General features: G+C 42.3%; 1 protein-coding gene across 1 annotated transcript in view; it reads left to right on the forward strand.

Annotated features, from left to right (window-relative positions):
* adamts2a (ADAM metallopeptidase with thrombospondin type 1 motif, 2a) overlaps positions 1-25,054 on the forward strand; it is a 65,963-nt gene extending 40,909 nt beyond the window's left edge. The window contains exons 4-22 of the mRNA XM_053478295.1: positions 1,605-1,804; positions 3,633-3,716; positions 5,174-5,330; positions 5,497-5,602; positions 7,480-7,623; positions 9,020-9,152; positions 9,731-9,844; positions 9,944-10,089; positions 11,173-11,348; positions 14,218-14,351; positions 16,364-16,487; positions 17,428-17,508; positions 17,821-17,984; positions 19,219-19,378; positions 19,482-19,614; positions 19,706-19,913; positions 20,433-20,562; positions 21,022-21,096; positions 23,098-25,054. Of these exons, the coding sequence (XP_053334270.1) occupies positions 1,605-1,804; positions 3,633-3,716; positions 5,174-5,330; positions 5,497-5,602; positions 7,480-7,623; positions 9,020-9,152; positions 9,731-9,844; positions 9,944-10,089; positions 11,173-11,348; positions 14,218-14,351; positions 16,364-16,487; positions 17,428-17,508; positions 17,821-17,984; positions 19,219-19,378; positions 19,482-19,614; positions 19,706-19,913; positions 20,433-20,562; positions 21,022-21,096; positions 23,098-23,786 (3,158 nt within the window). The 3' untranslated portion in view covers positions 23,787-25,054. The remainder of the gene's footprint in view (positions 1-1,604; positions 1,805-3,632; positions 3,717-5,173; positions 5,331-5,496; positions 5,603-7,479; positions 7,624-9,019; positions 9,153-9,730; positions 9,845-9,943; positions 10,090-11,172; positions 11,349-14,217; positions 14,352-16,363; positions 16,488-17,427; positions 17,509-17,820; positions 17,985-19,218; positions 19,379-19,481; positions 19,615-19,705; positions 19,914-20,432; positions 20,563-21,021; positions 21,097-23,097) is intronic.
* Positions 25,055-25,323: the final 269 nt, after the last annotated feature.

Consider the following 25,323-nt stretch of genomic DNA (forward strand, 5'->3'; position numbering starts at 1 on the left):
TTGAGGGCCCAATTTTCACTTTTGTTTAACTGCTTTTTAGCTGCCTTAGAAATGAGCAACAATAAGCCACGCAGTCATCGTCTTCAACTGGCTTTTCTCTCTTTCCTGTTCCAACGTTATCATTGCTATTTCGATATCGGGGTTAGGCGAACACACGCTTGAGTACTGTATGTTCTTTCAGATAATCACATGACACCTGGTTCTCCAATAAACTCCCACGTTCATCAATGACTTGGGTACATTGTGTGCTGCTGGTTAACGGCCAGTCCTATCATGGAACAGATCTCTTGTCTCAGTCTGTCTCGTCTGCTTTCGCAATCTCTTTTTGTTTTCAGTAATCAGTGATAAAAATACACCGATTAGCCATAACATTAAAACGCAAAACATTGTGTGGGTTCCCCTTGTATCACTGGTAGCTCTGACCCCTTGAGGCAGGACTTCACAAGACCTCTGGTGGTTTGATGTGGTGTCTGGCACTTGGAGGTTAGTGGCGGGTTCCTTTGGGTGCTGTGGGTTGTGGGGTAGGGCCTCCTTGTATGTCCAGTGCATTCCATGGATGCTCAATCTGATTTAGATCTGGGGCATTTGAAGGCCAGGTCAACAACATTAAACTCTTTGCCTGCCAAGTCCCATACGGTGCAGGATGTGGTAAACTGGGAGTTCTGGTGCCTTTCTATCATGGCCAGCATTGATTTTTTTCAGCAATTTGTGCTCCATTGGCTTTTCTCTGGGATCTGAGTGGACGGGCTAGCCTTTGATTTACCCAGTGCCCATGATCCTGTAACCAGTTTATGGGTATATAATTAAGAATCAGTGTTTTTTAAGTGACCTGGCAGTAGTGTTAATATATGGTGTATATGTCTGAATGGCAAAGCTATTATTTTTTGGTTAATTGGAGTGCTGTCTGTCATAGAAAGTCAAGATGTCGCCGGTGAGATCGGCTGCCGTCACGGTTGCTCTGACCTCGTTTTCTTAGTTTTTGTTTTTTAAACTAGTTTTCAATAACTTAAACCCGTCCAATTCATCACAATTGAGTACACTGGGTATGATAAAGATACCCTTATTTCTATTAGTATACACAACGTTTTTAACTCCGGATCCAAGTTGGCCAAGTGAGATCCTGAGCGAACAAAGTGTACGACGCCAAGCAGCGGTCCAGAGGGAAACGAGCTGGCGTCAGGAACAGGCTATTTTTATTTCTATTTCTATTGATAATTTAGAGTTTAAAGGTCACAAGCGGTCGTATAAGCATTTCACGGCATATCGTACTGTGTATGACTGTGTATGTAACAAATAAAGTTTGAATTTGAATTCGAGAAATGCACAAGATGTTCTTCCTTCAACTCAGTCCTTTATTGCGAAGGGTTCTGGGGTTCACATAGTAAGCTTTGGAAACCACTCTTGTCTCTTGTCATAAAAAGTTAAGCTTGGTTTCTTTTCAGTCTGCATTGCCGAAGATTTTTCTGATTACGTTAGAATGCACGCGCGCTGACCTCAAAATAAAAGCCTTGGCTGGTTTAAAATGTAATATCAGTTCTATGTCATGCATTTTTGGCTGATTTTGAAGTAGCACATGAGGTGTGTGTGTGTGTGTGTTTCTGCAGGTTCAGCACTGGGTGGTCTGGCTGGAGCGGAAGCCATATCCAAAGGGTTTCATCCCAAAGTGAACAGCAGCAGACGTGCGCGGAGATCGTACCAAGACGAGATCTTCCACATCGAGGTGCTCCTGGGAGTGGATTGCTCCGTGGTGCAGTTTCACGGCCGAGAGCACATCCAGAAATATCTGCTGACTCTCATGAACATTGTAAGTCCAACAGAATTTCTTTTCCCCGCGAGCGATTCCCGTTTGCTTCGTGACTCGCTCGCTGCTTTTTCCCACCTCGGAATTTGACTCGGGAAAGTGTCGGAGTTGTAGCGCGATCTTTCACACCTGCGCGTCTAGAAAACGACCAGGACAGGCTGGCACAAGTCACTGCAGACCTTGTTATTTTAATCTGTTACATGAAATGACAGGGGTCCAATAAAAACGTGTGCTAGGAATGAACCCGGTCTCAACGTAACCTCGGATAGCAGAGGATCCAGGCTTTTCCAGAGCAGGCGTTTCCATCGATCTTCCTGACAGCTCCAGAGAGACCGGAAATTCTGTCCTGTTCTTGACAGCGTTCTTGACCTGAAGAATTATTGCGCACATATGCGGGCAAGACCGGACTCACGAGCAACTAGATTCGCATTTTCCGTTTTGACTTTTTTATTCTCCTATCATATAATGATAATGTTTTTCCTCCACACAATGTATAAGTTCCACTCGAACCCAGTCGCATTATCCCTTGTTTTGCAGGCTCTCTGCTTGCTTCCGTCTCTGTTCGCAGTCCATCCTGACTCACTTCTGTTTATGCTGCCGTTCAACTGCTTGGCAGAAGACAAGCTCCGGTGGAAGCCCTTGCTGCATTATTAATTGAATCCTAATGATTTTCTGGCACTTTGGCCTCCTGCTCGTCAATTGCCTACCTGCTCGGCGGCATGCTGGGAGCCGGACTAATAGAACACGGTCAGGGTCCTACCGAGGGCCAGAGACAGAGATACACTAATGAGGGACCTCTGGGCTGGTTGCTAGCGCTGTGTGTGCGTGTGCGTTAATGTGTGTGTGAGCTCTCGTCTATGTCGGAGCCTGAAATCGTGAGAAAATGAACAGACAGAAAATCAGTGGTAATGAGAACGAGCGCAGGGAACATTGCTGATTGTTGCTTATGTGTGAGGTTAAAAGGTAAAAGGCTGAAGTGTGTGTGTGTGTGTGGTAGAGAACAGATGCAAAGCTGGAGATGGCCGTACAATCCATGACCATCTCGACTCCTTGTCAGGGTTGCCAAGCAACTTTAGCGACTGATTAACGCGATAAACTCGAAGAAGACTTTCTCTCCCTTATTAGACGCAGCCCTGATCACCACAATTACCGCATAATCCCACTCCAGTCCAGCTAATGAGACCTGACACTAATTATCAACTGTCTCATTTGGTCGAATTTCCAGCAAAATTAAAAAAACAACAAGAAAAAAGAAAAAAAAGTCTTCAAGTCGCTCTTATCTAAGCGACAAGAGCGTCGGCGAGTCGTTTCTCAGAATTCCGGTCGTCTGATTCGGCTGTGTGATGTTTTCTTCTGTCAATCTGTCGTCTTTTTCCTCTCCTCTGTTCGTTTTCCCCAGTTGCGCTCAGATTCTTAAACAGCCTCTGGTCGGGTTGCCATCCATCTGTCAGTCTCCGTGTGTGTGTCGAAGGCCTTCATTAGTTTTCTCACGCTCGCACACCCACACGCTGTGCGTTTTGGCATCGGTCCGGCACCCTGTCTCAGGTTTCTTCGCATGATGGGCTACGGAAGCGGCGAATGAGACAGGGTCAGGTGCAAGGAGGAGAGAAATGGTATTCGTTCCACAAACACGGCTGTCTCGCAACCCCGAGAGGGTCTCTGCTTGCTTAGCCTGTCTTTGCCGGATTCTAATTATATGTACATTTTTAAACCAGTTAACTTACTTTAAAAGACATGAACCCTGTTATTAGTCTGTCACTTTTAAGTTTGCCCTGAGGTCATTGTGAGTTCAAAGGTTCGACTGGTATTTTTTTTCTCTCTTTGCTCTCAGGTGAATGAGATCTACCAGGATTCTTCACTCGGTGCTCACATCAACGTGGTGCTGGTGCGAATCGTGATGCTCTGCTCAGCCAAGGTACATTAAAAACATGCTCAGCTGTCCAACACAGCCATTCTTTAGTTTCCCACCTTTTCCTTATTTCTTTAATATCCACCGTTTTGCAAAAGTTTAAGCATTGATGAATTCTCGCTGATTAAATCATGATACAATAATCATCCATTCGTTCGTCTCCTATGCCACTTTATCCTGTGTACAGGGTCGCAGGGGGCCTAGAGCCTATCCCAGAAGTCTTTGGGCATGGGGTGGGGTACACCAAACCTACTATGGGCAATTTGGGAACACCAGTTAACCTAATCTGCATGTCTTTGGACTGTGGGCGGAAACCCGGAGGAAACTTACCAAACATGTGGGTGGGGTGGGAACTGAACCCTTGACCTAAGAAGTGCGAGGCCACAGTGCTAACCATTATGCCACCATGCCGCATACGGGAACTAGCTAATCGATTATATGATGTTAATCTTATATGTATATTTATATAATAAGTCAATTTTGTCGTTTTTATACCGGCATGGTGGTGGTAAAGTGGTTAGCACTATTGCCTTATACCTCCAGGGTCTGGATTTGACTCCCACCTCTGTGTGTGTATAGAGTTTGCATGTTCTCCCCATGTTTGGTGGGTTTCCTCCGGGTTTCTTCCCACTGTCCAAAGGCATTTAGATTTTGCTAATTGGTGTTCCCAAATTGTGTAAAAGTGTGTGTGTGGAAATTGACCGGAGGTTCTACCATTGTCATAAAAATGTGAATAAATATAAATACAATGGCTACCATTGGCCAACCTAGTTGGACTACAGGATTGGCCCACTGCTATACAAGAACATTCCCAAATCTTGATCTGCTTGGTTATACAGTCCTTTGTGCCACCCCTCTTTACTTCATATTAAATTAAAGAAACTGGAACAAATGTTTTACTGCGACAGGCTGCAAAGTGCCTAAGGATACATTTTAAAAACTGGTTGTTTTTATTTAACAACCTCATTTCCCCTCTCGTCTTTTCCGACCACTCAGCATTACCATTATACTAATCACCCGCCTGGTCATCGCCACCTGTTTCTCACTGGTTCATGCCTTAAGTTGGGTGTTTTTTCTGCTTTAATAATTCATACTTCACTATGTCACTGCTTGTCGGAAATGAGAGGCCCAAAAAGCTCTTTAGGAAGCCAGGAGACCTACAGTATTCCTCAAGACTACATAAAAATACAAGACAAATGTGAAGAAATGAGGGGGGGTCGAGACTTTTGCGCAGTACTGTATGTGAAAGCACCCTTATACAGGATTTTCCGTGTTGCTCTGTATGAGCCCAGGGCCATTCCTGTTCCCTCTTACAGGTCTTCACTGATTCCACCTACAGTACATTGCTTTGGATTACATTATCGTTTGATCCTATTATAGATTCAGCGCTATTAAAAGCATAATAAATATACTGTATATAATGCTGTGGAGTTAATCCTGATTCCGTTGTTCACTGTTCGCAGTCCATGGGACTGATTGAGCTCGGGAACCCGTCTCAGAGTCTGGAGAACGTGTGTCGCTGGGCTTTTCTGCAACAGAAAGAGGACGAGAACGATGCAGAGTATCACGATCATGCCATCTTCCTTACTAGACAAGAGTTTGGACCAACGGGCATGCAGGGTAATACTGCTCGATACAGAATGCACCAAATCAAGCACAGTATAATCATCATCCATACTGTACACATGCATGCATATTTTCACTTATGTAGTACAGGTATATATGGTCAGTGTGTAATCTATATATAGTTTTACTTGTTTTTCCTTTCCGTTGTCTGTGTGTGTAGGTTACGCTCCAGTCACGGGCATGTGTCACCCCGTGAGGAGCTGCACTCTGAACCATGAGGACGGTTTCTCATCTGCTTTTGTGGTGGCTCATGAGACGGGACACGTGTGAGAAACGCAAAATCACCCGCCAATCACATCCACATACAACGTTTTTCTTTTTTTTCTTTTTCCTTTAAGCTCTGGACACCAGGGATGATATCAATAAGAAATCCAAAAGCTCTAATTGAACAGGATTTAATCGTGTAAGCGAGCTCCGATTAGAGGTAGCCTAGAGAACCCTCAGTCATGTCAGTCAGGTATTAGATGGTTTTAGAAAGTAAAAATCCTCTGGATCAGACAAATACAGTGCCGTGTCCTAAAAATGATTTTGCACTCTTTTTGCAAAGATTTTCAGGATTTGATGAATTTTCAATCTTATTTGATCTACAGAGTGGGGGCCAAAACGTGGTATCGGTGCTAAAAAGTGTCTCACCTAGGTGAAAAAGTGAATTTTCAGACAGGATCATATAACATCATTTTTCATACTTGATGCTTCTTATCTCTCGACCCAAATTTCTTTTTTTTTTCAATGCACATACACATTTATATTTTTATGCACTTTTATGTAGTGTCTGTCACCTTTTTGAGATTAAAAACATTTTTTCCAACATTTTAATTTAATTTAGATTTAACATAAAAAGACCTAAACCTGAAAAAGTGTATTATTCTAAAATGCTAAATTTCTGGGTCAGGGGTAGCTCAGTGGTTAAGGCATTGGACTACGGTTCATAGGATCCCAGGTTCAAATCCCACAACCACCAAGTTGCCACTGTTGGGCCCTTGAGCAAGGCCCTTAATCCTCAACTGCTCAGATGTATAATGAGATAAAAATGTAAGTCGCTCTGGATAAGAGCGTCTGCCAAATGCCTAAATGTAAATGTAAATTGTTAAGATATTGCAACATGGATTTGACGTGGTTACAGACACAGAAAAGTTACAGAAAAATTCTTCATTTTGCACAGAATGTTTTAATTTAAGCAACAGTTTTTACAGGTCATTTACTTCCACAAGCTTACACCATGTTTAGTGTCAATACTTATATATATATAAAAAAAATATGAATATGTGCATTTAAAATTATTATTGTTTAAAGCGAGCCAGTTAGAACGCTGAAAATGGCCATTTTGGGGCCCCATATAAAATCATCTCTCCATCTCTTCTCTCTAAAGTTAGCAACTTGAAATTTTTAGGGAAGCTAAAAAAATCTTTTTCATATTTCAAAAACATCAGAAGTAGCTTCTTTGTCACACACATTTTCTGTATTATATGTATAACAGAAAAAATACGTATACCGTGTTTTGGCCATATACAGTACACTCTGCCTGGCCAAAAAAAAAAAAAAAAGAACGCACACTGTAATATTTCATTTCATCAGCCCAGAACCCCACTTTCACAATTTGAGTCCTGGAAGCTTGTCCGTGCCATCAGGGGGAACAAACTCCATAGATGTGATAAACTGGTGATTCAGTACATTCAGGTCGTCAGCTGACTTCATTTTATTGCCACATCACAGTGCTGAGTCTAGACCTGAGCAACTGAAACAACCCCAGATCATAACACTGTCTTTATAACACTTATACAGTGGACACTATGCATGATCACTTCATGTTCTTACCCTGCCACGCTCGTTACTTTAGAATAGGGTCAATTTGGACTCATCAGACCACATGACCTTTTTCAGTTAATCCAAAGTCCAGTCTATGAAGCCTTTTTGTTCTCAATAACAAGAGGTTTTCTTATGGACACATCAATTGTTTTACTTCATTAAAACAAATAATAATAAATGCATGTAATGTATATTATAATCACGCTTTCAGATTCTCTTAAAGGGTGCCAATATTTCTGGGGGTAACGCTATTAAATAAGAGAATGCATATTAACTTAAAATGTGTTCACTTAAAAAGTGTATGTCTGTGCATGTTTGTGTCTTATGGGATGGTCAGATTAGGGATGGAACATGACGGGCAGGGGAACGAGTGCGGAGACGAAGTGCCGATGGGAAGCATCATGGCTCCGCTGGTGCAGGCCGCCTTTCACCGCTTCCACTGGTCCCGCTGCAGCCAGCAAGAGCTCAGCAAATACATCAAGTGAGACTCTACTTGCACCGCACGGCCATTAGATTCCTATACTGTTTTCCCCTTCAGTTTACTGCTTACAGAACTCAGAGGATAATATGTAGGTGTCAACATTAAGCTGTTAAGTTGGGTTTCAAGGCGGCCATTAGGTTTTAGTGAGCTGGAAAGCAGATTGCAGGTCTGTGGACGTGGAGGGAGAAACGGTAATGGCAGTAAAGGAGAGTTATGGGAATTTACAGAAAGAACGAACTGGGGAAAAAAATGGAAGGAAGGAAAAAGATTAGTAAGAGAAATCTCAAAAGGTTGCTGGATTCTCAGCATGGCTTAACGGGATCGTTCAGATTTTCGCTGTCTGTCTTAAATTAAAATTGTGGTGCATATAAATACATTACTAAAGATACTGGTTGTCATAAATTGTCCTGGTCTGCACATTGATTGTAAACTCAGTTTTATTAAATACACTGTAGCATTGAAAGATAACAACACGATTCAGTTTAGATAGAGCGCAGAAGCTTTATATTAGACTCAGCTGAACTTTGGAATACATTTGTGCACGGAACGAGGGTTGTGGAATTTGTCCCCGATTACTTAATGTATGTACTGTACATAGTACTCGTGTTCCAACTTTACAGTTGGTATGCAGAGCGGGAAACATTATAACAAACAAAACCTATGGTCATTTATTTATATGTAGATCAATTTTCATGCAAGACAGACTTTGAAAAATCCTACAGTAACTATCCCTTTAACACTAGATATGAACCATGCTCAGACTGCATGACGAGTACCAAAACATGTCCATGTCTAAAGTCCGAAACATGGTATCAATGCATCCTCAATATAAAAAAATAAAAAATCCTTAGTTAGTGATTGATGTTGGGTGGCACGGTGGCTTAGTGATTAGCACTGTCGCCTTGAACATCCAGGGTTCGATTCCATGGAGTTTGCATGATGCTTGGTGGGTTTCCTCCGGGTATTCCGGTTTCCTCCCACAGTACAAAGACATGCAGATTAGGCTAATTGGATTCCCCTAATTGTTTGAATGAGCATGTGTGTATGTGTGTGTGCCCTGCAATGGATTGGCACCCCATTCAGGGTGTTCCCTCAGCTTGTGCCCTCAGTCACCTGGGATAGGCCCCTTGACCCCTGTGACCCTGTACACAGGATAACGAAGTAAGAGTGAGTGAGTGATTGATGTTTCTTTTATTCGTTGACTCATTTGTTAACCGTTTAAATTCCCATGGTCTTACACACACTCTCATAACTTCGTACCTTTGCTATGAATTTTATTATTATTTTATTAAATCTTAGGCATATTAGTAAACAACTCCATAATAAGACGCTACGAGATGGCCTGGATGTATATTTATTAATTGGAAAGCTCAAAATGGCGATGTGTTTCCTGCAGCACTTATGACTGTATGCGCGACGACCCGTTCGATCACGATTGGCCGTCCCTGCCTCAGCTGCCCGGTCTGCATTACTCCATGAACGAGCAATGCCGCTTCGACTTTGGCATGGGGTACATGATGTGCACAGCGGTGAGTGACACATAACACGCTGACACCTAGAGTCGAACATGTGACCCGACTGTACTTACTGTACACAGGACTACCTCAATAATGCAATCTTCTGTTTATCGCTTACATTTTTCTGCAAAATACTTGTAAAATACTCCTATTTTGCAAGATTATCTCTTCTTCTTTTGATTTCATGGGCGGCTGGGGCGTTACCGCCACTGCTACTGGATAGGATTGGAAAAACAATTATTGCTTAAACAAACAGTACACAGCATTTCGTTGTTATTAGACACTTTTAGTAGTTTTTAAAATTCTTTACAACCTGCTTGTGTATCTGCTTAAGACAAAACGAACAGAAATCGAGAACCAAATTGACCCCAATAGTGCAATTTATTACGAATGCCGCTTAATATTTCCAATTGAAACAAAACTTCTAATTTATAAAAATTATAATTGTCCATAATAAATAATAAATAATTTCAGTTTCCATGGGGACTATGCATGGTTCTTTGTCCAGAGGTAGACCTGATTGTGTGTCCTGGTTGTATTCTAGCCTTGCAAGCTGCATGTGTGAATGCGAGCGTGACTGTTTCTTTTAGTACAGCACCTACGACCCGTGCAAGCAGCTGTGGTGCAGCCATCCTGAGAACCCTTTCTTCTGCAAGACCAAGAAGGGTCCTCCCATTGACGGCACCAAGTGCGCCACAGGCAAGGTACGAAGTTTAGCGATAATGTATCATCAAGCACTTGCTGAATTTTGGCGTCAGCTTAACCATTGGTTATCTACACTTAGAATGATCTTTTTTCTGCAGAACTGCTTTAAGGGTCACTGTATCAAGCTGACGTCGGACATCCTTAGGCAAGACGGACACTGGGGGCAGTGGACTAAGTTCGGCTCCTGCTCACGTTCATGTGGAGGAGGCGTCCGTTTCCGAACCCGCCAATGTGATAACCCCATGTTAGTATACGTTTTTAAACAAATTTCCATTTCCATTGCTTTCGCGGGAAACTTTTTTTGTTAGGGGACACATTGAGGAATTAATTATTTCTGGTTGCCTGTTCTAGTGAGGATGGTAATATTGTTTCTGGAACTGAAGAATTGCTGTCACATTAGGTAGTCCGGTTGTGGAGATTCGAGCCCGGCATAAAGGTGGCTGTCTGTTATCTCGGATCGCAGTCGGCTCTTGTTCAGCGTAATTAGACCAAATGTTTGCTCACATGTGTACTTCATGCGGAGCCGAACAAACTGAACATTCCTTCTGCATGGCACCTCATTAGTGGCAGTCTGGATTTTTCTGTGCCCCTGTAGAGCTCTGGAAGAGGGAGCAGCTGGTGGCATGCTGAGCAGTGTCTGTGGCATCACTGCTCCCATCACACGAAATTGGATTAAAAATTGGATTAAACGCAAGTGCCTTGCCTCATACTTGGTTGACAAATCTTCCATTTGCCAAGCAACTGTGTTTCTTGCAAGACTAATCTTGTTAGATTTTTGCATGTTTTCCGGACGGATTTCATGAGGTGCGTCGTTATGAAGGTCGGCTAGTTGAACCAGTTGTTTACACTAGAGAAATTGGCAAATTGGGCTTTTTAGTTACTCTTGGATATTTAGATGGGTCTCTAGTGCGTCCCTGGTCCATCGTGGCTTAAACAGTAAAGTTAGAACTTTTCCCTATTGTGACCTCATGTAAGAAGAGAACCTCCCCCTCCGTGTTGTTGCTTCACTTCTGCTGTTCTCTGGTGGGCGTGGCTGAGCAGGAACACATTCGCATAGACATAGCTCACTGCGGTTTTCCAGCAGGAGCATTAAAGGACACACCCTGAGGGAGCTCTGAGACCTGTCTTGAACTGTTAAAAGTATGGGACCTTTAAAAATAACCACTCTAAATGGAGACCTAATTGTATAATGCATGGCTCAACTGGGATGTTTTGGGGTTTTGGGAATTATTATTGGACGAGATAAAGGCGATAGTGATCTAAAATCGTAAAAAAAAAAAGGTTTTGTGCTTTGTCACACCTTTTATGACTGTGCTGTCTTTCTCAGCCCGGCCAACGGAGGGCGCACATGCTATGGAAACAACTACGAGTTTCAGCTATGTAACACTGACGAGTGTGACAAGGATCTCGCTGATTTCCGAGAGGAGCAGTGCAAGATGTGGAATCCGCACTTTGAGCACCAGGGGATCAAGCACCAATGGCTGCCATATGAACATCCTGATCGTAAGTTACGACATCATATGTTGATTATGATATAGGGTTGGTGGGAAAATGCTTGAGGATATACTGTATATTTGAACTATATTTGGTGGCAACTTTAATAGGAACACCTCTGCATCTCAAAATCAGATGCATGTGGCACTGCATAAAATATACAGGACAAGCTCTTCAGGTCCATCTTCCACTTTAATAGTTATACTTGTACACCTGCGCGTTTATGCAGTGATCCAATCAGCCGATCATGTAGGAGCTGCACAATGTATAAAATTATGCAAACACAAGTCAACATCTTCATCCGAATAGGGAAAAATACAAAATCTGTGATTTTAACCGTGGTATGGCTGTTGCTGCCAGATGGGCTGGTTCGAGTATTTCAGAAATGCCTGGTCTGCTGGGAATTTTACACACACCCAAACTAGACCGGTGAAGATTACGGGAAAAAAGAAATCAGCTGGTATTTTTTCCAGTCGTCAGCTGTCTAGTTTCGGCGAGTCTTGAGCTAATGGGAGCTTCGGATTCTTGTAGTTGGCTGACAGGAGTGATGTGGTCTTCTGCTGGACCAAGGTTTGATGTGGTGTGCATTCTGAGATGCGTTTCTGCTCATCGTGGCTGTAAAAGGTGCTTATTTTAGTGACTTTATCCCTCCTGGCAGCTAGACGAGTTGCTCTAGAGGTTTCCACTCACAGAACCATCGCTCACTCAAGGTTTTATTTAATTTAATTTATTTTTTTCACACCATTCTGTGTAAACTCTAGAGTCTGATTAGAAATGTCCAGATGTTTAGGTGTTCCTGTTAAAGTGGAAGATAAGTGTTCATGTTTAATATCAGAACAGGGAGGTTTCTTGACCGTAGTATGACTTTTGGCAGCAGGGTGGCGTAGTGGTTAGCAGTGTCGTCTTGCACCTTTAGGCTCTGGGTTCGATTCCCACCTCAGAGTCTGTGTGCATGGTGCTTGGTGGGTTTCCTCCAGGTTCTCCAGTTTTCACCCACATTCCAAAGACATGCAGGATAGGCTAATTGGTGTTTCCAAATTGCTTGTAGTGCGTGAATGCACCTGTGAATGTCGACTTGAGGTCCTACCACAGTTGTAAAATGGAAATTAATACAATGGCAATCACCATTGGCCCCCACGGGTTCTAGTTGGACTACAGAGGTTCCTAGGTAGATGGATGGTGATGGAGTATGATTGTTGATCTCCTGGGATTTTCGCATACAACTTTTTATACAAATAGTTGCAAAAAAACAAAAAAAACATCTATTGAAAGAAAGTTCTGTGGTTGGAATTGTTCTGGTGATGGGCAAAACTAGATGCAGATACGATACAATAGCAGAAGATCACATCAGGTTACACTCTTATCAGACTAGAACAGGAACCTGAGGCTACTGTGAGCACGGATTCTCTGAAATTAGACAGTTGATGATCTGAAGTGGTACCTCGGCTTACAAACTCCCCCCCTTAAGAAAATTTGACCTTAAGAACTGAAATTTTGCAAGAAATTTGCCTCGGCATGCAAAGCGCCATGGGTCTCAAAATTGCTATCAAGGACGGTAGCAAGAAGAAAAGGAACCCGATTTCAGCCTCCTTTATAAAGAGTCAAGAGGAGTCATAAATTAATGTTAGGTGAGGTTAAATGTCTATTTATTTTATAATTTACCTTATTTAAATGTCTTTTCTAAATGTTTTGATTGTTTTCATATGCAAAAAAAATATATTTTATAATGTTGGAAATTGTTGATATTGGTTATATTTTTGGGTGGCTCGAACAGATGATCTGCATTTACATTATTTCATTACATGTGTTATAAAATGTGTTTCGCAATACAAAATTTTGTCGTAAGAACCCGCCTCTGGAACGGATTCAATCATAATCTTCTCTCTGTCTTCTTTAACTTTAATGATCAAATGCCAAAATGTTTTTTTAATATTTCAAAATTATTTTACACTTGCATTCATGATGTGCTTCACATTCCAGTAATACTTACTCATCGTCTGTACAGCTTCATGAGCCTGGAGCCTATCGAAACAACAATTTGGGGATGCCAAGTAACCTAATCTGCATGTTTTAAAAATGTTGAAGTAAAGCCACCAAGCCCAGCGGGGGAAACATGCACACAGACCCGAGATGGGACTCGAACCCAGATCCTGGCGGTGCAGGGCAACACCACTTAGCCACTTGTCGCCCTACCAGTGACACGTCCAGTTTAATTACAGTGTCTTTGAAAATATGATCTAAGTAAGTGCGAATGCAGTTTTGAGTGTTTAGTTTTGTCCGTAGTCATTTTAGATGACATAGAAATAAGACTGAACAAAGAATCTAAGGCTTGATTAGCACTTTAAAGCTTGGGTTCTAGTCCTTTTGAGCTGACATCAATATTTTGTTACATAAGTGGCAATGCCGAGGCGAAATTGGAGCAGGAAAGAATTATCCGTCTGTCCGTGTCTCTGTCTGTCTGAGAGCTCTCGTTTGATACTTTAAGCGTATCACTGCTTTACATTAGGAACCACCACGGCTTGGCTGTCTCCGAGTTGTGAATTAAGATATCTGTTCTATTTGGTTTAGTAACATTACGATTATTATTATTATTATTCCGGGTTGAGGGATCTTTCCTGGACGGGATTTGAATTCGGTGATGGAAACGCAAGACGAGTCTTCGACTCGTAACTTTGCGAACAGAAGGAGTGAATGTTAAAAGGAAGGAAGGCTACGGTTCCATTTGGGACGAATGGAAATGCTATTAGGGATGCAATGACCTCTCTGTTTTTCCACCAGTGTTATGAGACTGCTCGTGCATTAGATGGAATTTAGGCAAGCTGCACCCATTCATAGATGCTTTTCTTTTCCGTGTGTGTGTGTGTGTGTGTTCTGCTAGCTGAGGAGCACTGCAACCTCTACTGCCAATCTAAAGAAACCGGAGATGTGGTCTCCATGAAGAGGATGGTACATGATGGCACACGCTGCTCATATAAGGATCCCTATAGCTTGTGTGTGAGAGGAGAGTGCGAGGTAACCCACCCACATACACACACATCACACACACACACAGACCACAGACACTCCTCAACCCATCACTGGAATGCATCCCCTCCAGTGCTATCAAATGAAGAATGTCAGGCCTAATAGAATAAATCTCAGTTGGCTATCCTTGGCTCCTCCTCGGTTCACTTTTAGTCTCATATTTCCGAAAGCGTAGGAGTCATTTGGCAGAGGAGGTTAAGGCGGATCGGGCCGAGCATTAATGCCTGTTAGGTCAAGAGTATACACTTAAACGCTGTAATGATTTTGGGTTGCGTTTAATGATTTCTTTTGGCACGTCTTTGTACAGAAAAAAAAAACAGCACTTTATAATCCTAACCCGTAAAACTGCAAAGCAAACGATGGAGACCGTGTACCGTCGGGTTCATAAGTATTTGGACAACGGCGTAATCGGAATATACAATATATTCCCGCCTCGGTTAACCAGCACGATGGATTGGGAACAAAGCAATCGCGATTTCATTTAAGTTCAGGCTTGTAACTTTAATTTAAAGGTCCCATGATTTACTTTCTCTTTAACAAGTCAACATTGGACCTACAGTAGAGGTCCTTTAATGTCCTTGTCTATACAACTTTATCCTGTATGTACAGTGTATGTACGAGGCAGGGTACTCCCAGGACAGGGGGCCGATCCATCGCAGGGGTCCTTTAAAGTGTGTATGCTAATGCTCCGCCCCCGTTTCACTCTTCTTCCGAAAAAACACTTTCCAGGTACTTTTTATGTAAATGAGAGCCACCCTGCAAGAGAACAGCAGAGCTGAGCGACCAGCCGGGGCAAGGGCTCTTCCAACAGTGCTGTGAAAAAATATTTGCTCAATTTTGCGTAATTTTTATTTATTATAATTTTTTTTCCATATTTGTGACACTTAAATGATTGAGATCATTAAACACAGTTTAGTATTACACAAAGATAAGTTTTTAAATTACTCATTAATTTATTAAAGGAATAAAGCTCTCCAAGATGAATAATTTTGTAAGCCATTCAGAGGTGGACATGCTGGTGTGTTTCGGATCATTGTCCTGCTGCATAACCCAAGTGCGCTTGATCTAGAGGTCACGACCTGATGGCCGGACATTCTCCTTCAGGAGTTTCTAGTAGAAATGCTAGAATTCTCCATCAATTACGGCAAGTCGTCCAGGTCCTGCAGCTGCAAAGCAGCCCCAGACGGTCACACTACCACCACCATGTTTCACTGCTGGTACCGTGTTTTTTATAAAAATGGCCATGATATTTTTTGAAAAATGTGAGACGAGTCTTTGTGGTTTTTTGGTCATCAGTGGCTTTCGCCTTGGAACTTCGCCATTCGTCTAAAATGATTCTTAAAAAAAATCGAATTGTGCATAATAGAGACATTTTAATTGATTTAACAGAAATATTGGTTTAGGTGATAGAATTAGAAATAGAAATAACGCCATTCTGCTTCACATTACTCTGGTGTGGATGATTTTCCTATAAAATCATGTCCGCGTGTGTGTGTGCGCGTGTGTGTGTCATTTCCTGCTTCCATTATGCTTTCCCTTTTATCTTCCCTTCCCCGAGATTAACTTTGATTCTGTCACAGCTATCTGACGTTTTTATTTTTTATTTTTCCTGATTAGAGTGAACGCTCTGCTGTTCAAAGTCTGTTGCAGATGATTAATCGCATTTTCTCTTTTCTTCTTTTTTTTCCAAGGTCATTAGTATAGTGTAGCTAAACAAATAATAATATGTACGTCGGAGCAGATATAATCAGGGGCTCTAAGATAATGCTAGCTTTGTAAGTCCTCTGCTTGTTAAATAGTGATGAAATATCCTGGAAATTGTGGGCAGCGGCAAACAAGGCAAATGAAAGTTGGCCTCTGCGATCGTAGCAAATAACCCAGGTTGAAGAGGACACAAACCTCTGGCCCTAGTCTAGTGTAGTAGATTAGATTTCTTATCTTTTTTTTATAAGGACACGTTCATAAAGTGCTGAGGCACGCTTTATATCTGGTCTGTGCAGAAAGTGGGCTGCGATAACGTGATCGCGTCCGAGCTGGAGGAAGACAAGTGCGGCGTGTGTGGGGGGAACAACTCCACCTGCAAGATCGTCAAAGGCAACTTCACGCGAAGCACCAGGAAGCCAGGTGAGCGTTCCAGGCGTCTGTACATACTGTACTGTGTTTCTTCTCTCTCTCTGGGTTTCCTCAGGGTTTTCCAGTTTCCTTGGAAAAATGTCGAGTAGTGAATACATTTTTATGTACGATGCTGATTTTTTTCTTCTTCTGTTATACATATGATACAGAAAATGTGTGCGCCAAAGACGCTACTTTTACACTTTATCTAACATGGAAGTGACCGATCTTGCTTCTCTACATATTCCAAGTTGCTAACTTCAGCCGTTTTGGAGAGATGGTTTTATATGCAAATTTTCAGTGTTATACTGTATCACTTTAAAGAAAAATCATTTAAAATGCACATTGTTCATATATAAGCATAAGTATAAGCATACAGTAAAACCTGTAAAAATTGTTGCGTGAATTGTTCTTTTGGTAAAAGAAGCTGAAAAAAGCAAAAAACCTGTAGTGTCCGTAACCATGTCAAATTGTGAAATCGCAAATATTTCGCTGGTAACGTTTTTCTGGTTTTATTTTGTTTAATGTTAAATCATTTTATCTGAATGACAATTAAGATCTTTAAAAGATTTTAATTCAAAAAGGTTACAGACACTACATAAAAAGGCCACGAAATAGATTTTATCAAATGTGTTTCTTTTTATATTATATAAACATAAATGTGTATGCATATTTACAAAAAATGTGTTTTTCACCTAGGTGAGACAGTTTTAGCACCAATACCAATAATGTCTTTGTTTTCAGTGGCCTAAAACTGGGTCTAAAGCTAGTTTTCCAGAATCATGTAAAACTAACATTAGAGTAACAGTGCAGCGCCAATAACGATATAATTTCAGCTCCTAGTTGGATCTGTATGTGGAAAACATCTCCTAGGCTTTCTAATGCATGCCCATTTCTAGTACAGCAAAACATTTTTGAATTGACTCGCGTTTTTCTAAAATAAACACTTTAGGTTTCCTGAAGATCCTGGAAATTCCCCGAGGAGCGAGGCACATCCTGATCCAGGAGTTTAAAGGATCCCCACATATTCTCGGTAAGCAGCTTCACCTAAATGATTCATTCCTGAAAACTCTCCTCCTCTTAGCTCAAGAGTTCAAGTGCTTGGCCTCCCACAGCTTGTTATTGATAGGCTCTTCTTGGCATTGAAAGCTTCACTCGTTCCAGCTTGCCTGAGAAGTTTCCAGACGTCTAGAAAGTAATGCCTCTGGTGGTGCTGATTTCTCTTCATTTATCTCCAACAACCCAAATCACAACTTATCCAACACTGATCTTGGTTTGTCCTTCTTGAATGTTAGAGTCGTTGAGAGTCGTAGTTGTAAAGTTCGCTGTATTTTTTCCCCATTAGCGGTGAAGAACCAGGCCACGGACGACTTGTTCCTGAACGACGAGGGCGAGTTTCCCGAGACCAGGTCGGTGATCGAGAAAGGTGTCCTCTGGGAGTACAGCAACGACGATGACATGGAATCAGTCCAGAGCACAGGCCCGCTGAGTTACGGGGTCCTCGTCATGGTAATGATAGTGATTGTGTGTAACAGTCCAGATGGTGGTGTTTGTGTTTTCCTAACTAGGGATAATTAATGGTTGTGAGTTTAAACAATTTGACAGGGCGGAATTATTTTCGTGCTCTGTAATGATGACAGACAATAATGCCAGAACTCTCCGTGTGACTTAAATAACCAAACTTGTTGCAACTGAAATATTTTTCTAAATAATTACTTAGAAAAATAATCACTAGAAATAAACCCTAGTAATATAAACTAACCGACACACACGAACACACATCACCTAGACTTTTCCATCGTTCTGCTTTCTATGCAGATGATGTTTAGAAATCACATATTTTTGAAATATACACCGATTAGCCATAACATTCTTGATTAGGTCCCCCTGTTTGCCACCAAAACAGTAATGACCTTTGTGTTCTGACACCTTTTTATCATCAGTGAGCCCTGGCCACCCATGACCCTGTCCACCTTCCTTGAATTACTTTTGTGATGTCCTGACCATTGCAAACCAAGAACATCCCATAAGTGCTGCAGTTTTGGAGTTGCTCTGACCCATCCCCATCCTGCCATCATCACTTGTATCAAATCCTTACGGTTGACCCGGTCACTGGTTGACTGGTTTCCTTCTCTGGACCACTTTTGTTAGATCCTGACCACTGGAGACCAGGAACATCCAATAAGACCTGCAGTTTGCTCCAACCCAGTCGTCTAGACATCCCAATTTGGCCCTTCTCAGTAGCCACAGTTACAATATCCCATTACAACGGAATCAGGATTTGAACTGTGATGAGGGCAATATTGTGATGGGGCAGAGCAACTCCAAAACTGCAGCTCTTATGGGATATTCTCAGTCTGCAGGTATATGGAAGGAAAACCAGCGACAGGGTCATGGATGGCTAAGGCTCACTGATGCAAATAGGGAGTGAAGGCTGGCTCGCGTACTCAACTCCAATAGAAGAGCTCAAATTGATGTAAATGTTAATGCTGGTTGTGATAGAAGGGGGTCAGAACACAGGGTGCATCACTTTTTTGTAAAGAAAAATGTAAAGTATTCTGTCTTGTGTACGTGATCATAGGTTCCATTCGATCTTACTGAAGTGTATTGTTATTTCTAAAAGAACATCATCAAATTTCATAAAAGGAAAAAATTTTATAAAAAAAAAGAATATGTATTTTTCTTTTTGAGACTTGTTGCAGTTGACTGAATTGATTCTGACTTGGAACTTTTTCTTCCCCAGGTCCAGTCCCATGGCACATCCAAAGTCACTCTGTCCTATAGGTACATTCTACCTGAGGATCCGTCATCATCAATGGAGAACAGCTTACCTCAGGAATACACCGCGTACTTCGAGTGGGCTCTTAAGAAATGGTCCCACTGCTCCAAGCCATGTGGTGGAGGTAAGCTACAATAAAAACTCGGATCAGAAAAGATCAGATTCATGTCCTCGATCAGCGCTGCTTGAACAGAGTTTGCATGGGTGTGTGTTTTCCTGCGTTGCAGGTAAGCAGTATACGCGGTTTGGCTGTCGCAGGAAGTCCGATGGCAAGATGATGCACCGCACGTTTTGCGCCAACATCCCCAAACCCCGTGCCATCAGTCGGGCCTGTAACGTGAAGCAGTGCTCCGAGCCCGTGTAAGCATTACTATCCAGGATAGTAGTTTAGCCCAAACTAGGGGTATTGAGACTGATAAAATGATATGTACTGTATGTATGTGTTTTATAGCTGGGTGACTGGAGACTGGGAGGAGTGCAGTAAGTCATGTGGTAAGACAGGGACTCAGACTCGACCGGTGCGCTGCGTGAGGCCTCAGGAAGACGGCACGCAAAAAGTGGTCAACTCCAAATACTGCGGCGACGATCGTCCTGAGGGCCGGCGCTCCTGTAATCGCCACCTCTGTCCCGCTCAGTGGAGAACTGGACCGTGGTCCCTGGTGAGTCTCTCCATCGTAAAAAGAGAAAAAAGATGATACAGGGGTACCTCGTCAAACGGAAGACCCGTCATAAGAATTTTCACCTCAAAATTTACATTTTGTGGAAGATTTTGTAAAGACATAGCACCATGAGTCCAACGAAACTTAGCAGGGACCGAAGCAGAGCCGCTTTTAGTTTCATTTTAAAAGCAAACGCTGCCAAAAGGAATCATTATGTATGGAGGTTTAATGTCTATTTATTTCATATTTTACTTGATTTGCATGTCTTTTTTTAATGTTTAGGTTTTTTTTATATCCAAAATATGAGTATAGAGTCGGAAATGAGTAATATTGGTAACATTATTGGGTGGCTGGAACGGATTATCTACATTTACATTGCTTCCTATGGGAAATTGCGTTTCACAATACAAAATTTCACTTTACCAACTCGTATGCCGAGGTACCGCTCTGTAGGATAGAGCTGTACATGATTAGAGACTGTGATCACTTCTTAACATGCCTGTTTTTGTGTGTTTGCAGTGCTCCGTCACGTGTGGAAATGGAACCAAGGACCGTCTGGTTATATGTAGCACCGCTGACAACTCCATCGGGATCTGTAAGGACAAAAAGCCAGAAAATGTCCAGAACTGTCAACTGACGCCATGTCCGAGTAAGTACCCATAAACATCTCTCTCATTTCACTAATACAGTATTATGATATCATAATAAAGATGGGCCAAGATTCCCACCTTGGGTCTGTGTGCATGGAGTTCGCATGTTCTCCCTGTGCTTGGTGGGTTTCCTCCAGGTACTCTGGTTTCCTCCCACATTTTAAAGACATGCAGATTAGGCTAATTGGCGTTCCCAAACTGCCTGTAGTGTATGTGTGTGTGTGTGTGTGTGTGTGTATGTGTGTGTACTCTGGGAAAGATTGGCACCATATCCAGGGTGTATCCCACCTTTTTCCCTAAGTCTCCTGGGGTAGCTTCCCCATCCCCTGAGAGCTTCTCCGTCTTCTTTGCAGAAAACGACCTTGTGCCGCTTTTTTTTCATATCTGGAGAAACACTCACAGCCATGTATCGTATGACAAGTTCCTCATCTTGCTCTGTGTTCTCTTTCTCTCTCCAGGCGATAAGGGGAACTTCCTGATCCAGTGGCTTTCCAGAACCAACCCCGAGTTCCCGGCGCCCAAGATCTCGTCAAGTAAACGTCCTCTCTCCAGCGGCCAGGCGACCGCGTGCACGGCGCCCTCCCCCGCCCGCCACCTGGCGCTCTCTCTGGCCCTCTGGCTCTGCTACACTCTGCCTTGACTGCTCTCGCTCTTGCTCTCTGGAGCCTGCTGCTTATCTCTCCCTCTCCTCTTGCTCCTCTTTAAGGAGTTTAGGGGGCTGTTTTTTACCTGGCTGTCCTCCTCTTCTTACGGCCCACTTGGGCTCAGAATCGATCAGGTCGGAGGGTCGTGGTGTAACGGGAAGTGAGGTTGACGTTTATTGTTTGTGTCCTGGACGCGGAAGGTTTCCCTCCTTCTGTAGGAGAACACTTAGGAGATTGTCGGGGTGGTTTGTATTATATTATAAGTAAATACTATATAATTAAAATCAGTATATATATTTAAACACAGAAGGTGTGGATCCAGAGTCTTGGCCATTTTGACTGTTATATTTTATCCTGTATTTTTGTACATAATAACCCGAATAACCTTTTAAATAATATAAACCTACAATACGAAGGAATGACGTTACGACAGACTCACTGTTCATTTCTGCTGCTTTTTCATGTCATTAACCTTCGTGGTGGATTTCCGGATTTACAGGACAATCAAATACCTCATGCTTCATCGTGTAATAAAAAAAAAAAAGAAAGAAACAAACATCTTAGCGTTTCTACCGTATAAAGGACTTGACCTCTGTTGAGGATTTACGAGACGCGTCTTCACCCCGTGTCTCGTCCAGTGAAAGCTTGAAAAGAGACAGCTAGAGAAGAGACGAGGATTCGAACCCGGGGCCGAGACAGATGTTGTTTGTTTACAGGAATCGCGTCATCGTGCTTTTGCGATCGCTCTGTCGCTCTGTAACACATGCGATCTGTGGTACAGTTATATTTTATAGACTACACAGTGAGAAAAAAAAAAGAAAAAATATATATAGAGAGAAATGTATATCTATATAAATATATAAATATAAATATATGTATATGATGAATATATTCAGTGACCTTAATGACTGTTATTATTTCCGCATCTAATCTAATCATCTTAATCTTATTCGATTAAGAAAAAAAATTATATTGTACAGTACTTGATGTCTATATTTTGTGACCGGGAAAGATTTACAACCTGTGTTCAAAGTGTAAAGTTTTAGCGTTGAAGAAGATTCTATAGACCGAGATATTCAGGGTATCGTCTGGAGAGTTTTTGTCTTTTTTGTCTTTTTTTTTTTTTTCCAAACTCCCAGAGTAAGAAAGGTCAAGAATGTCAAAAAGCTCATGTTGCGTACGGATCTCTCTCTTTCTCTCTCTCTCACACACACACACACACACACTTACAGTACACTCACACACCTGGCAATACAAGAGCATCACCTACAGACCGTATATTGTTTTACAACACATTATCAGAAAAAAAAATTGTGCATACATTTTCTTCTTGCCTTATTATTCTATTTAAAAAAGAAAAAGAAAAAAAAAGGTTAATGGTTTCGGAAATCTTAATTCCAGTGTCTTGATTCCAGATGTACATTCTCAAACCTGTTGTCTCTGTTGTTTCCCCATCACGATTGTCCCTGGGAATTTTTCGTTCTTTTTTTTTTTTTTTGCTTGTTGTTGTCATCTTATTATCGACATTTCTAAAAATCTGGATGGGAGAAAGTGTTTAACCAAAGTGTTTACCAAACTGTGAATGATGTAACATTTCTAAACAGTTTACATTGTAAAAAAAAAAAAAGTGTCGTATTGTACGTGGTGTGTATTTGACGAGGACCGAGTGTTAAACGTGCGGCTCGTTGTCGGCCGCATCTACGAGGAGTGAGGAATAAAAGGTCAAGTCACGTTGAATATCCCGACTTCAGTACTGATTTGTTTGGCACGCATGTCCGAATTCTTTCTATTCATTTCCTTTTTCATCCCTCTTTCCTTCTGCACATTCCAACTCTTCCACAAATGCTCGTTATGTGTTTACAATAATTTTTTTCCTTCTCTTTGTTCTAGAAGTGCGCTGTAAAGGAGACAAGTCAGTCTTCTGTCGCATGGAGGCGCTGAATAAGTACTGCTCGAACCCTGGATACTGGCAGATGTGCTGCAAAACCTGCAGCGAGAACAACTTCACGTCAAATCTCAACGTGACCCTCACCACCGTGTCCCCACGGCCTCACCGTCTCTACACCACCCAGTCCGTCACCCACGTGTCCACCGCCAAACCCCGGAGACGCACGACGACCCCGAACCCCATCCGCCTGAGCCGAGGAACCGCTCGGAGCTTCGTCCCGCAGGAAACGGACGGTCCGAGCGCCTCGTCCGAAGACGACGAAATCACGGAGCCCTGGAGAGTCGAGATCGTCACGGAGGTCCCCGAGTCCACGTCCAGGTTGGAGAACCTTTTACAAGCCACCACCGGATATCCGGTAACCGCGAAACCGGTTACGACGACGTCAGCGCCACCCGGGTTCCCGAGTGCGAGTCTTCCGAGTGTAGTAAATCTGCATTTATCAGAAGACAGGAAGGAGAACGACTCCATCGACGTGTCGTACAGAATAGTAAACGTTAACGAAGTCACGAGTCAGAATTATTTCACGCCGAAAAAGCGAGAGAGAACGCAGAATAAAAGAATCCAGCAGCTTCTCGAGGAAAAACGGAGGCAAGACTTTCTCAAAAGATTCAAACGGAAACCCGGAGACTGATTTGATCTGGCAGGATTGTTTTTTTTTCTTTCTTTCCTTCTTCTAAAAGAACCACTTCAGTCTCCGAGATGGATTGTAACATCTGTATAAAATTCACCTTCAGAACATTTATCTCTCATTTGCATTCGTCTCTGTTTTCATATGAAAGCTTTGCACTTTTTTTTCTCCTTCGCTCTCACTATACACACCATCCCGTCTTAAACGCCAATATAGTAGAGATTCCTTTAACCTGGAAACGAAACAAACTTTTATTAGTTTGTGTGATTATCCGCTCGGAAGGTCAAGAGCTTTGGTTAATGTTCACATCAAAACCTCAACACTGGGTGAAAATGTTCTCCCAGGTTTTTTTTTTTTTGGGGGGGGGTTCGACTGTGACGTGGTTCTTGGTGCTATTGTGAGTATTTCAGAAAACTGCTGATCTGCACACCACTAGACTCTGGAGTTTACTGAGACATTCCATCCATTCTCTTTTAATATCTCACATCAACAAGGTGCTTCTGCAAACAGAACTCAGGCCTCGTTCACACGTACATTGGAATTTGTAATTAACATTAAAAAAAATTGTCATATAAAAAATACGTCATGTTTCGCTGCCCCACCTACTGTATAAACCCATGCTACTAGGGTTCATACCATATATTGATTATTTATTGAGTACATTCGATTTGATTTGCATGGTTTATTTAAGTTGACTGGAATGACCGATGATGTGTCAGAACGTCCCAGCATTGGTAAAACTACAGTATAGGGATTATCGTCACAGAGGGCCTGGAGCCTTTGGGCAATTTGGGAGCACCAATTAACCTTAATCTGCATGTCTTTGGACTGTGGGAGTAAACCGGGACACCTGGACGAACCCAACCAAGGACAGCGAGAACGTGTATACGCCACGCAGGTGGACCCGAGGCGGGAATCGAACCCGGACCCTGGAGGTGCAAAGCGACAGCACTAACCACTTAGACACCTATAGAGGTTCTATTAAGATAAAAGTTTAAAAAAGTGCTACCCCTGATAAAACTGTATTATATGAGGGCTATCCAAGCTGACGAAATTTCTCATGAATGAAGGCGCAAAAAAAAAAAAAAATCTGCATTTACAGAACACACTTCAAGTACTGTAGATCTGGGTGGTGCAAACATTTTACAAAAGGCTGTAAGTCCGTTAATTAATTAATCATGAACACCACTTGCATATTGCAGGAACTCAGCTGGGAGTTAAGCCATTTTAACATTTTTAAGGCGTTAAAGGAGTTCCTGGTAGGCCAGTGTTTTGACAAGTCTGATCATGGTGCTGGTGTACTGAGAAAACTTTTTGAAACACTGGGAGTTTTTAATCAAAAGTCCCTGTTTGACTTGAACATACATGTATTTTATTTGATTCCATTACCTATACACACACTACGGACAATTTTTGGGAACACCATTAGCCTAACCTGCATATCTTTGGACTGTGAGAGGAAACCCACCAAGCACAGGGAGAACATGTAAACTCCAGACGGGAATCGAACCCACACCCTGGAGGTGCAAGGCGACAGTGC

The sequence above is a fragment of the Clarias gariepinus genome, chromosome 19, assembly GCF_024256425.1.
Source record: "Clarias gariepinus isolate MV-2021 ecotype Netherlands chromosome 19, CGAR_prim_01v2, whole genome shotgun sequence".
NCBI classification, from domain to species: Eukaryota; Metazoa; Chordata; class Actinopteri; order Siluriformes; family Clariidae; genus Clarias; species Clarias gariepinus.